Here is a 14117-nt window from a genome sequence, read left to right as displayed (position 1 = left end):
TCAGTTTTTACAAGAGCTTGCTCACTTTGAGATGGAGGCCTTATTCGGAATTTATTCAGTGCAACATACTAGAATTGTGTCAAGTTGGCGCTTACTGGCAATGTCATAGTAGGGACGTAAGAGGTCTTCTGGGAATGTCGAATCGGCAGCTTAATGGAAATTACATATTTGCAAGCAATCTCGAGCTGGACGCCTCAACAGAAATTGGAAACTGGGAGCATAAGGAGAACTATTAGGTTAATTCACTGGAAATGTCAAACTTGGCGCTTACTTGTATTGTCCGGCGTAGTGGGAATGTTTTGCCAGGTTAGGACATACAATAAGAGTATGATAGTGCAGGTGTATAGAGTGTGTGAGTACCTGGACATCTCAAATTGGGCACAAGTTATTTTTTATGCATTTTGATTTATAAAGTGCCTCACACCAAAGTGCTGAATAATGCAATACACGGTACAACAACAGAAAGTATGCCATCAGGGTGGAAGGTCAGATCAGTGAGATGGGACATGGTCTTTGAGGTGGCTTCTGAACAGAGTTAGGCAGGAGACGCAGCAAATTGAAAGAGGGCAAAGGATTCCAAAATGTTGGAGCAAGCAGAGAAAAAGATCAGAAGCGAGAGGGTGCACATGGACAACGGGGATCTGATGGAAGAAATTGAGCAGGGGAGTAAGAGGACCAGAGAAGCCAGATAAGGAGAGGGAAGGTGGTTCAGACATTTACAAACTACACAAAGAAAGTGAAAGAGAAGTCCCGATTCAAAGGGGAGCTAACGTATAGAGAGGGCAGGGAAGGGGTGGATGGAGAGAAAATAAGGCAAATAGAGGAGTTCTATTACGAGCGAAGGGGGGCAGGTTTGTAAGTAGGGAGGCCAAAGAGGATAGAAGGACAATAGAATAAACAGGAAAAAACAATGATGAAAGAAGCAGTTTTATAGCACGAGATGGACGGTCTGTTTGTATATTGCGCAGCTGATGCCGACATGATCAGAAAATCGAGGATATTTGGTAATGAGACAACATATAAATGGATAGTCATCTGATAGCTAGATTGAAACAGTTTTTTCATCAATCTTTGCTGTCTTAAAGTGGCTTTACCACCTTCATTTAAAAAGCAGTGTAGTGGAGCGCTTACATTCCAATTCTCTATACTCCTCCCTCTTGCTGCGTTGCGTTTATATCTAGCAACATATTTGTATTTTGTATTTATTTTTGCACACAACATATTTGTGTGCAAGACAGTTACTTTTAACATATAAGGACAGTGGTTATGTCTGCCGATTAATGTGTAGTTGTTTAATGTATCACCAACTATTAGACTGTTGTGGTAAGTCAGCTTTTTACAAAGCCAGCGATTTCGTCTTGTGTTCGAAACCTGGCATGGGTGAGACCTCGTGGTTCTACGCCAGACCAGGGCTGCTGTTAAACATTTCATGCATGACTTTGTTCCGTTTGCATTGCACAGCCCGAGGTATTCATTTATACTAGGGTAGGCCAATTCATTCTCCAAAGGCACTAAACGTCAGCCTCTAATCAACTAGGTGTTAGGGGAGTTTTCCTAAAGTTCCACTTGGAGGTAAGACTTTAGTAAGCTATCCCAGTGGTTTGTAGTTCCCAACTCTTAGTATCAGTCTGTACTACTCAGGCACCTTAGTAAAGTGGCAGAGCAGCCAGGCTCATTTTAAGAGGAAGATGTGAGCTGTAGGTAAATATACTGAACCCGGTCAGCAATGCACATCAAAGAAACACACACACATTTATATTGGGTCAGAGCTAAGAGGGGGTTGCCCTGGACACCTCTACATGCACTCCAACCCTCTGGAGCGACTTTCTGGAATAAGGTAAGCAATACCTTTTCCCCACAGTACCTTTGGTTAGAAGAAAACGTTTGTGGCTGGATGCTCCTCGATGTTGCTGCTCTGGACCTGACCTCTGGATTCCTTGGTCTGATAATGAAAGGCAGGCCAATGGATGGGACCTCGGGCACGGCTTTCCTCAACTTTTCTGGTCACTTTGTGGTTTTGGCACCTTTTTTGCAGCACCAACAAAGGAAGCGATTCGCCTGGTCAATCTTCTACGTGTTGGATTGTGTCTCCGGAGTGCCCTTGAGGGTTCAGCAAAGACTTGGACGAATTCGGACTTTCCACGACAATGCACTTAAAATGGGCCGCCAGTCTCCTGGTATTAGGGTGCCGCAGCTCTGGAAAGTCACAGGACCTCGAGGGATGGCTCAAATTAAAGTTTGTCGTGGGACTGGTTGTTCCCACAAATCAAAGGGAACAAGTCGTCTCTTAGGAGTTACTCTGTCGAATAGAAAAAAAGGTCAGGATAGCAGTGGTCTCTTCACTGCATTGCAAAGGGTCTGCAGGCATTTCTGGTCGCCTTCTTCTTTGGTTTCTTCAGTTTGTAGTGGTGAACTTGCTTTTCACTCCAAGAGCTTCACCTTACTAGAGGATACAGATTTTTTTTTAAAGGAGGACCATAAGGATCCCCAGCAACACTGCCCATAATGAGCTGTGTGCTGCAATAGTAAAATACAGATGCCGTGAAGTATGGAGAAATATAGACTCGATAGCACAGATAAGATACAGAGAACAGAGTTCCAAAAGACAGAGCCCATAGGAATGAATGAGTGGAAAAAGGCTCCACTCATTCAGGATTAAAGAAAAAGGTCCGGAAGTCCAGCAAAAAGTGCTGGGGGTCTCAGTAGGGGAGGGGATGAAGCATAACAATGATACATCTGCCCAACACTAGGTTTTTGATTGTATTTCAGACATCTTGAGGAATAACAGAGTTGGCCAGGATGTAGTGGATCTCGGACTGAAATGTGAAGTGGCCTTGTACAAAGCACCATCTGCCATTTCGGAAGACTCTTGGTGTTATGTATTTGGGGGCACACTGTAGTAGACCATGCCATACCTGCACTTTTCAGCATGGTAATGCTGCAGTTACAACGTGGTGTGTTTTGCTATGTTAGTTGCTACTGTGTGGCGTGTGTCATGCCACATTGTATCTTGTTAGGCTGAGCAGAGCTGTTGTAGACGTGTATCTGTGAGGTGTCCATGACCGTTGGAAGGGAGACCACAGCTAATTAACTAAAAAATTGCAGGCTATGAGTTTGCGCAATAGCATAGTGTGGGGGCGTACCAGAATATTGCATAAGGGAGTTTAGCAAGGCAGAATAAGGCCTGGAAAAGCATGAAAAGGACTGATATCTAATAAAAGGCACTATTTTATGTTTTGTGGTGCAATTCCTTGCCTTGAAGCTAGTTCCAAACCTCAGGCTATTTCCATCACACCCTGGTTGTTTGAGAGTTGGTTTCCTTGCTGGTTCTCCCTTGTCCCCTTCTGCACTCCTAATGTGGGGGCTACCTTTTGAATGCCCTTTTTTCAATGAATGGGACTATTTGTTTTATTGGTGCACCTAAACCCCAGTATCTAACAACATTGCGATGGCAGACCACCACGTTGCGACTAGAAGGGCCGATGAAGGTACCCTTTGTTCACGTAAAAAGATTTTACAATGAAGTGGGGTTTACAGATCCACGTTTTAGAGAAAACCAGGGTGACTGCCATCACGACAGAAGCATATTACATACTCACAGATAAGGAATGAACCAAGATCTGATCCTGAGAGGCTGGAGAAGCAGTGGCGGCCAAACCCATGGTTGGGCTGGAGGTCAGCGTTAATGGAATGCCTTGGTTTGAGCTCGTCTGAAGTAAAAAAGTGCCTGGTGTTGTAGTTGGCTGCAGATGGAAAGACTGAACATAAAAATACTTCATTGTTAAAGTTATTATAAGCAGGGAGCATACATCCATCCATTTTATGAGGACTATCGAAGCACTTGCATTAACAACTCATACAAGATAAACAAAACCTAATGTGCGAATAGTTCAGTGCGGCCAAGCAAGATCATTAAGCTGGAATTAGACTACTCTTGGGGAAGGATCTCAAACGCCATCGTTTCCCACAGAGATAGTTATACATAAACTATAAAGCCCCAGCTGACGACAGCCAGGGAATGCATACATTTTAATCTGAACTTTTAATGTTGTTCGTATCATTAGAAAACATCAAATCCCTGAACCATGCCTTAAGAACACCTGTGATGGCGAGAGGCCATGTACTTTTGTTTTCTCCTGACTGTTGCACCACACCATATTCCCCTACACAGTCCAATCTGAGGCCCACCCGAGGATGCAACTCTGATACAGCATTGCATGTCTGTTTAATAGTGTTTTATCTCTTACCTTTTTTCTATTTTATTTGCCTTTTTTTTTTACAGTGCACATCACCCCATAGTGGTCCTCAAGCAACCGAGCCTTGTCTAAAGATTATATTTGTATAAAAATATAGTGTGTGGACATTCTCTCATTTGGTATTTGTGAAAAGTGTGTACTGTATGCATTACCTCAGCCTCCTAAGAATTCAGCCTGAACTGCTCTAGATAAAGACTTGCCAGTTGTGCCCGACAGTCGGGGAGAGCAAGGGTCCAAGGAGTCCTACAGCAAGCAGTTTTGTGGCGGTCACTGTGCACATGGTTTGGCAAACACTAAGCATTCTAACAATGACACAGCACTGTGGGGTGGGTGTCGAGACCCTAGGGAAGAACGATTAATGAACAGTAGGCATCTTCAAGGTTGAGAGTCCAAACCAGAGGAACAGAAAGCCAAAACAGCTGCGGTCGGCAATAGTCTGCAATGCATAGATCCTCCATCTCGTTTCTTGAAGATATACACGAGAGAGAGAGAGAGAGAGAGAGAGAGAGAGAGAGAGAGAGAGAGAGAAGATGGACTGGGAGGAGCGTTCAATGGTGCAGTTGCAAAACAAAGGGATGTACAGTGCTCAGAAATGTCCAAGTTGGGGAAAGATGGAACCAAGGTGCTTGCCCGATGTCCTGGGATGAAGAAACTCCAGTCTAGATGGGGTGGAGAGTTTTCTATGGGTAATATCTGCAAAGGAGCTCCTGGGAGACAGAGCCTTCACGTAGGAAGTGTGATCCAGTTCTCCCCACTTCCTGGAGGAGGGGTTCAAAATGGACCTGACCCAGGAAAAATGGTACACCAAGCTGGAAGCCATTTTGTAGAAGGGAAAAGCCACCACTAGTCTAGCTACATCATTGGGTCTCTGGAGGATAGCTCAGGGGCAACACACTTGACTTGGAAGCAAGATGACGTGAAGCAACACAGGTTCGATCCCCGGGTCCGTGCTTAGAAACCTCTGGGTATTAAGTGTGTTATAAATAACCAATTACAATTACCGAAAGAGTAGAGGGTACCCTCTCTGAGACACTATGGGGGTACCCTTGCCATAGGAGTTATAAGGATTCTTATGCTAAGCACAAAGGCAGAGGTACCCTCACTTTGCATTAAGCCTGGATGAGAGGAAGAATAAAGTTCAAAACCTAGAAAGGCCACAAAAAGGGACATGGGCTTCATCATCATCATGTAAAAAGTGACATTTCTACCCAACACACATCAACATCTGCTGTTGATACCTCTGCCGCCACCCCACCTCTATTCCCATCCTATCGTAGCCTCTTGGTTAGCTGCTCTTTACCTCCTCACAGTACCGTCTAGCCCTCTGTACCCATATTTTGTATTTATTACTCTTAAGAGTTTAGAGCACCACTTATCGCACCGTTGCTGGGAAGGAGATTACTCTTTTACAGCCAGTCGTTTTTGTCCCACTCCACCGCCTGCCCAACTTCCGACTCATCAATGGGAACCTTTTCTGACGCTTCCTCTCCATCAGGCATCTTTGTTTACCATGCTTTACGTGCCTGCTGATGTAAGCAAATGGCTGTAACAAAGGGCGAGCAACTAATTTATTACCAATGAACTTGTAATGTGATACAAGTAAACGGTCGAGATACCATGATAAAAAGACATATCGCCAGTGGCAGCAGCTTTTCGTGCTGGGGTGGTGGATAGCTCTTGAAGGGACAGAGGATTCCTAAGGGTTTATGGTTGGTCACATTGGTGATATTTGTAGCGGGGAGGCATAAATATATCCCTAAATTGGCACGAGTGACAGAGTGTATGAGGGAGCCCAAAATAATGCACGGGGTGAAACGATGGAGTACCATAAAAAAGTAAATATATATATCAATACAATGTATAGGTGATTCTCTAGGGTAACATGAAAAAATCCAATATATGCCATGCCACCAACTGTATTCACAGGCTGCAGCCACAATCTATTCCGGTGACGTTCACTGTAAATCACTTGCATGAGGACCATGGTCTCGTTTAGCGAGCACTGTAAGACACAGGCTGCAGCCACAATCTATTCCGGTGACGTTCACTGTAAATCACTTGCATGAGGACCATGGAAGACACAGGCTGCAGCCACAATCTATTCCGGTGACGTTCACTGTAAATCACTTGCATGAGGACCAGGGTCTCGTTTAGCGAGCACTGTAAGACACAGGCTGCAGCCACAATCTATTCCGGTGACGTTCACTGTAAATCACTTGCATGAGAACCATGGTCTCTTTAGCGAGCACTATAGGACACAGATGGCAGCGTTTTGTGCTACTTGAAGATGTTCTAGAAGCTTACTGGAGATGCCGGTGAAGAGACTGTTGCAGTCGCGATTACTTGTCGAATGATCGCTCCCACCAAACCAGCTCCATCGATCGTACGTACTGTGGGAATTAGTGGTTGAGAATGTGCATCCACCTACTGTGTCAACATGGGCTGTGCTTAGTTTTTTTCAGATCCCCATGCTCTTTACTTTATAAGCCTAGCAGAGCAGGTGAACTGTTAGGCAAGATTGTGTGCAGTACCCTTTGGGAGACTACAGCAACCTTGATCTCCTGGCAATAGGAACCCAACCTTTGGTATAAGTCTATACTACACAGGTTGGTAGTGTGGGTGAGCAGCCAGGCTTAGCTCAAGAGGGGTCAATGTGAGCGGTAGTGTTTTTACACAGAGATTCACAGTGACAAGTACTCAAATTCTTACACTTAAGGTTTCTTGATTAAACAATTATTAATTTATTCAACAGTCATTTATATAAGCCTTCTTCAGAAGGGAGCAATATAAAAGCAACACACAAATACACTTCAAAATACACAGACTTAGTTTCTCTAAATCAGTACCCATTAGGGATGGCACACAGATGTTTCCTACACCCTGAGGCGACTTAAATAATTAGGACACTGTGGACGTTAATATATCACTGGTACATTTAGAGCAAAACTGAGTTGGTGTCAAAGAAAAAAGGTATTGGAATAAAACAGAGGTTAAACAAATATTCTGAAGCAGGTAAGTTCTTTTGAACTGCCAATGCAAAGTAAATGAACCCTTTCCTGGAGGAAAGGTAAAGCACAAATTCAGAGGTAAGAGGAGTCTTTCAGGGAGTCAGGCCAACCAACGTTAATTGAGCAAAAGTCTAGGTGAGCTGAAGCACTTCTTGCAGGTAAGAACAAGTCTTGCACAATGTTTTAAAAGTCTTTGTAGAAAAATAGAATCACTGTATGGCCACAAGCTGGGAGGCTTGTAAGGGGCAAAGCTGCAAGCAACTCTGCAAAAGCAACCAAGACAAGTTCCAACTGAGAACAAGCAACACTACACAACAAAAGGCAAGTCCCCTTAGTTTGAGAGTACCTTTGGTTAGAAGAAATGGTTCCAGCTGGCTTCTGTTCCTGTCTAGGTCTGCAGATCCTCTTGTTCTTGGGCCTCAGTTGTGGGCAAAAGAGGGATGACGTCTGGGCACTCCTGCACTACAATGGGAAGGTCAGCGGCAGCAAAGGGCAAACTTCAGCTCAGCTGCACTTCGCGGTTTCAGCTCCTCGCGTCTATAGCAAATAGCGCCACCGCGGTCTCTCTGATACCACTGTGGACTTTCCTCGCATCTGGGGTCCAGCACTCTGTTGAGTTAACTCCGGCATGGTCAGTCCTGCTTTCTGTGAGTCGGGAAGACCTTCCTGGAGCTCGGGTCCGACTTAAAGACACTCACTCGATTCTGGTGTTCTTCTCTCAGGCACTTCGGTTCCTGCAGCAACAATGGAAGTACAGCCAGCTTTGAGAGGATTTCCAGATGAGCTCGTCTTGGGGTCGATTGGTCCCACCAACCGAAGGGAAGAAGTCGTCCTTTGCAGGTGTTCTCTAGTTGAGGCAAATTCGGAGCTTCAGCACAGCAGCAGGGCTTCACCGGGCAAACCAGCGGTCCAGGAGTTGCAGCAGACTTCTCTTCCAGGCCCTTCTTCGGATTCCTTCGTCCAGTGGTCGACTCTGCCCACCAAGCCAAAAAGCCTCACCTTTTATGCAAGTTTCTCCCATTCATTCGCAACCTAGCTGTCAATCACACAGCAGGGTGGCTGTCCTCCAGCCAATCACCCTTGAGTGCATTCCTGTAACCAAGGAGACTAAGCACAGGGAGTTTCGGGCACCTCCTTCACTTCCTGCCAGACACGCTGGAGCCAGAGGCGGGCTTCAATCGTGAATCCTGCCATAGACAAAACGAGCAAGGGGACCAAACCTGGTTTGGCGCGCAGAGTAAATCTCAAGAAGGACCTTTCCAACAAGAAATGGCATGGGTGCCTTACTGCAGCTGTGATTGCAGCCCCGGTAAAAACACACAATGGTAGTAAAAAGTAAACCACTGCCACAAGCCAGTAATTGTAGAAAGGCTAACATAAAAATGTTACATGAGAAACTAGACACAGGGGATACTAAGTAACCCCTCCAGCACCCTATTGTAAGATAGTGTGCTGTGTCTAGAAAGTTACAAAATGGAACTAAAGTCAGTTTCACTTTACTGCTCTTGGAAACAGTAGTTTGACCAAGAGAAGGTATTTAAAACCTTCAGGAAATCTAAGAGATTTTCCTGTGTCACTGCACTGAAGGTGCTATGTGTCACAACGTAAGATGATGCCTATGGAGTTTGTCAAACTCCAAAGTCAAAAGAAACACAGTTTCCAAATCACAGAAACATACATGAGAGAGCGTGGAAACGCTCTCACTCTCTCCAGGTTAGAAATTGAAAGTCCAGCAAAAAGAGTTGGGGGTCTCTAAAGTAGAAGGGAATTAGCACATTTCTGATAATTCTACCTAACAGTGACTGAGCAGCCAGGCTCATCTCAAGAGGGGTTAATGTGAGCTGTAGGGTTGTAACAGAGTTTCACAGTGACAATTATCTTTGGATAATAACTCTTGCACTCATTATTAATTTAACAGTCAGTTGAATAAGCCTTCTTTAGAAGGGAGCAATATATGTAACAAAATATACTTCAAAATACACCCTCTCAGTTTCAATAAATCAGCAGATACTCATTTGGGATGGCAAACACACACTTCCTACACCCTGAGGTGACAAATAACTAGGACACTGTGGACAATGATCTATCACTGGCACATTTAGACCAATACTGGAAATAAAGCAAAAGGTTACACAAATATTCTGAAGCAGGTAAGTACTTTTGAACCACCCCCCCCCCCCCAATGCAAAGTAAATTAACCCTTTGCCAGATACACAAGTTATAGAATGTGTGACTTTTATTGAGGGCTACAAAGTCAGAGGATAGAAGAGTCTTTCAGGGAGCCAGGACAGCCAATGTCAATTGAGCAAAGTCTAGGGGAGCTGAAGCACTTCTTTAAAAAGGTAAGTACATGTCTTGCACAATGTTTTAGAAATCTTAGTAGAATATTAAATCACTGTTGGGACACAAGCTGGGAGGCTTGTGAGGGGCAAAGCTGCAAGCAACTCTGCAAAAGTAACCAAGACAAGTCTCAACTGAGAGCTAACAAGGCTACACAACAAGAGGTAAGTACCTCTTAGTTTTACAGTACCTTAGGTCTGAAGAAGTTGGTTCCAGCTGGCTTCTGTTCCAGTTGTAGGTCTGCAGATTCTGTTGTTCCTGGGCCTCATTCTTGGGGACAAGAGGGAGGATGTCTGGGGACTCCTGCACTACGAATTGAAGGTCGGCGGCAGCAATGGGCAAACTTCAGATCACCAGCACTTTGCGGTTTCAGCTTCTCGCAAATACCACCACTGCGGTTCTCGGATCCTTACAGACTTTCCTTTCATCTAGTGTCCAGCACTCTGTTGAGGCGGCTCAGGCTTGGTCCGTCCTGCTTCATGGGAGTCCGGAGGATCTTCCTGAATATCGGGTCCGACAAAGGCAAAAAACTCGATTCTGGTGTTCCTCTCCCTGGCAATCTGTTCCTACAGCAGCAATTCAAGTACAGCCAGCTCCACAAGGATTTCCAGATGAGTGTGTCTTGGGGTCGATTGGTCCCACCAACCCAAGGGGAGAAGTCGCCCTTTGCAGAGCTTCTCTAGTCAAGGCGAATTCGGAGCTTCAGCACTGCAGCAGGGCTTCACCAAGCAAATCAACGGTCCAGGAGGGTGCAGCAAGCTTCTCTTCCAGTTTCGTCTTTGGTACCTTCGTCCAGTGGTTGCCTCTGCCTTCCTTGCAAAAGACCTTACCTTTTATTCAGGTCTCTACCATTCATTTGCAGCCTAGCTGTTACTCACACAACAGGGTGGTTGTCCTCCAAGGACAGCCAGCCAGCCTGCCAATCACCTTTAGGTGCATTCCTGTAACCAAGGAGACTAAGCACAGGGAGTTTCGGGAACATCCCTCACTTCCTGCCCTGACAGACATGCTGGAGCCAGAGGCGGGCTTCACCAGTGAATCCCGCCAAAGAGAAAACCTGGTTCGGCACGCAGAGTAAATCTCAAGAAGGACCTTTCCAACAAGAAATGGCGAAAAAAGAAAACCGGGGCCATTATGACAAAATGGGCACCCATGGGTGCAATACTGCAGCTGCGAATGCAGCCTGCGGTAAAAAGGCACAATGGTAGGAAAAAGTAAACCACTGCCACCAGCCATTTATTATAGAAAGGATAGAAAGGTAGACAAAGGGATACTAAATAACCCTTTCAGCACTATGTAAGGTAGTGTGTGCTCGGTCTACAAAAAGAAAAAAGGTAAGTAAAGCCAATTTCACGTTACTACTCTTGGAAACAGTAGTTTATCCAATAGAAGGTATTTAAACCTTAGCAGAAATCCAAAAGGATTTCTCTGCGACACTGCCCTGAGCGTGCTGTGTCACAATACAAAAAACATGATGGCTATGGAGTTTATCAGACTCCAACACCAAAAGAAACACTGGGTTCAAATCAAATAAAAATGCATGAGAGAGTGGGAAAAAGGTCTCACTCTCTAGGATAAAAAGTGCTAAAGTCCAGCAAAATAACTGGGGGTCTCTTAGGTAGAAGGGAATTAACACAAAATTGAGAATTATCCCTAACAGACAGTGATTCATTTAGAGGAGGAATGCAGTTTTAAAGCGAAAGTGAAACTGTTTTTTCTATACCGATGAGTCCCAATCTGACAATGTTGAATATTCATGAGCATGTGAATCCACGCCAGACCCATGCTGGAGAACAATAGTTCCAGGTAAGAAACTTGTTCCATGTGACAACAGTGCTTATTTAAAGATGGAACTGCGTGTACGAATATGAAGAGAAGTTGTGCATGCAATCATTGTGTGGCTTTCAAGAACAGAAAGATGCAGCATTTGCAGCAACACTGCTTTGGTGCAGAGCAGTTGCATTTTGTAAATCATGTTGAAATTGAAAGCATGGAAATGATGTTGCAATGTCACCATTACTCACGGGAAGGAGCTCGAAGGTCTGCAGCGTACTGCTATTCAGCGTTATTGCGTCCGAATCACCAGCACAGGGAGAATCTGTAGAAGCTGCAAGAGAAACCGGTAAATACTACAATTAAAATCCAGCCTAGCTCACATTAGAATAGAATAATGTGAGATATGCATTTTGCCCTTTCAGTGCACTCATAAGCGCCTTGATGTGATGAAATGCAAGTGTCACCGCAGAAGATCTAGCAAGTTGCTGATGCTTGTTTGCAGCTGACATACATCTGATATTCCAGATGCATTGGGAAAATAAATAGATGCAATTAGGATTGGTCTGTAAGGTGGAAACTAAGGCCTCAGCCCTTGCATGTGGCGGTAACGCTATTACCGCCGCATTTAAGGGTGGGCCCAATCATGGGTCAGGCGCTAAGTTGGAGTTTTACCTCCAGTGGCAATAGTGCCGGACCAAGTAGCGGAAACAATATTTGTGCTGGCGGTATCCCGGCAGTATTACCGCTGGGATAACGCCAGACTCCTGATGAGGACCCAAGACTTAAAACAGGCAAAGGGAAGTCTCACATTCAAAGAAAGTGCCTCTTCACTCTTTAAGAGGTGGAGAATTGCAACCATTTGTAGTTTTGGCTATAAGCTGGAAGTACAGCATTGGAGTGCAGATAGATGGGATGTTGTAATGAGGGCTAAATAGCCTATGGATGTTATTTGGTTATTTACTTGCCCAATTTCCACGCAAAGCCATAGTACTCCCTATGGCCAATCCCACCCACTACCTTTCCAAACATAGCCTTCTATGATTCCTTGGAGTGAGCTCTATTCTGCAGTAATGGTAATGTTAGGGAGAATTCTCAGAAATGTGCTAATTCCTCTCTGCCTTAGAGACCCCCCCCCCCCCAGCTCTTTTGCTAGACTTTAGGACTTTTTAATTTCTAACCTGGAGAGAGAGACCTTTTTCCCCACTCTCTCATGTATTTTACTGTGATTTGACAAACTCCATAGGCATCATCTTTACATTGTGTCACACAGCACCTTCAGTGCAGTGACATAGGGAAGTCTCTTAGATTTCCCAAAGATCTAAATACCTTCGCTTGGTGAAACTACTGTTTCCAAGAGCAGTGAAGTGAAATTGACTTTACTTACGTTTTGTAACTTTCTAGACCCAGCACACACCATCTTAACATAGGGTGCTGGAGGGATTACTTAGTATCCCCCTTGTCTAGTTTCTCATGTGGCATTTTTATGTTACCGTTTCTAAAATTAATGTCTGGTGGCAGTGGTTTACTTTTTACTACCATTGTGTGTTTTTACCGCGGGCTGCGTTCGGAGCTGCATTAAGGCACCCATGAGTGCCCATTTTGTCAAAATGGTAACGGTCTTGTTTTTTTGCCATTTCTTGTTGGAAAGGTCCTTCTTGAGATTTACTCTGCGTGCCAAACCGGGTTTGGTCCCTTTGTTCATTTTGTCTTTGTCAGGATTCACGAGTGAAGCCAGACTCTTGCTCCAGAGCGTCTGGCGAGAGCAGGAAGCGAGGGAGGTGCTCGGAGCTGGGTGTACTTCCATTGCTGCTGCAGGAACCGAAGTGCTCGGGAGGGGAACACCAGATAGAGTGCATCTCTTTTAAGTCGGACCCCGAACTCCAGGAAGATCCTCTGGACTTTCCTGAAGCAGGACTGACCAAGCCTGAGCCACCTCAACTGAGTGCTGGATGCCAGATGAGAGGAAAGTCTGAAGTGGTATCCGAGAACCGGAGTGTTGAAATTTGCTATACACGCAAGGAGCTGAAACCGCTTAGTGCAGCTGAATTGAAATTTGCCCATTGCTGCCGCCGACCTTCCCATTGCAGTGCAGGAGTCCCCAGACGTCCTCCCTCTTCTTCCCACACCTGAGGCCCAGGAACACAAAGATCTGCAGAGCTGTACAGGAACAGCGAGGTATGCCACCTGTGCTTCTGCTCCCAGGGAGGCCTGCATGAGATAAAAATTGAGAAATTAGAGTGCTCATTTTTTCTGAGATGCTCACTGGTGAGTTTTAATATTAAAGGTTGCATAAACTGGATCTAATTGTGCTTGAGGGGAACCAAACACCATGAGTTCAGTTTTCCCTCCATTGAGGCACATCCAGTTGGTCTTCATCCATGCCTCAATGGAGTTGTAGACCGAGTCAAGCCTACTATTGTCCGTGGTGTGGAAGCCAGTTAGTTCTAATACCAACTGCGTATCACCTGCGAAGTTTGTGGAATATATGCCCATGTTAGTCAGAAGGGTGAGGAGACAACGCATATAAATGTTAAATAGCAGCGGTAAAAAGCTGGCTCCTTGGGGGACACCACAATCTACCTGCTAGGAGGCCGATGTGTGGTCCCCCCCATTGGATCCTGGAGCTCCTATTTCCCAGGAAGGAGGCTATCCATTCAAGGGCCTCTGGTGAACAATTGCCTGACTTCTCTAGGGTCTCTCAGATCTTCTGATGATCTAGCAGATCAAGCTGCCGAGA

General features: G+C 45.1%; 1 protein-coding gene across 2 annotated transcripts in view; it reads right to left on the bottom strand.

Moving 5' to 3' along the window:
* DMTF1 (cyclin D binding myb like transcription factor 1) overlaps nucleotides 1-14117 on the bottom strand; it is a 106593-nt gene that overhangs the window by 26090 nt on the left and 66386 nt on the right. For both annotated transcript variants that reach the window (XM_069627827.1, XM_069627828.1), the window contains exons 13-14: nucleotides 11629-11711; nucleotides 3600-3758 (exon numbers count right to left, since the gene is read on the bottom strand). In XM_069627827.1, coding sequence (XP_069483928.1) covers nucleotides 3600-3758; nucleotides 11629-11711 — 242 coding nt within the window. The remainder of the gene's footprint in view (nucleotides 1-3599; nucleotides 3759-11628; nucleotides 11712-14117) is intronic.

Source organism: Ambystoma mexicanum, chromosome 12 (assembly GCF_040938575.1).
Source record: "Ambystoma mexicanum isolate Mex_15411 chromosome 12, UKY_AmexF1_1, whole genome shotgun sequence".
In the NCBI taxonomy this organism is placed as follows: Eukaryota; Metazoa; Chordata; class Amphibia; order Caudata; family Ambystomatidae; genus Ambystoma; species Ambystoma mexicanum.
Note: the sequence above shows the minus strand (reverse complement) of the source record. Positions and strands in the feature narration are given on the sequence as shown.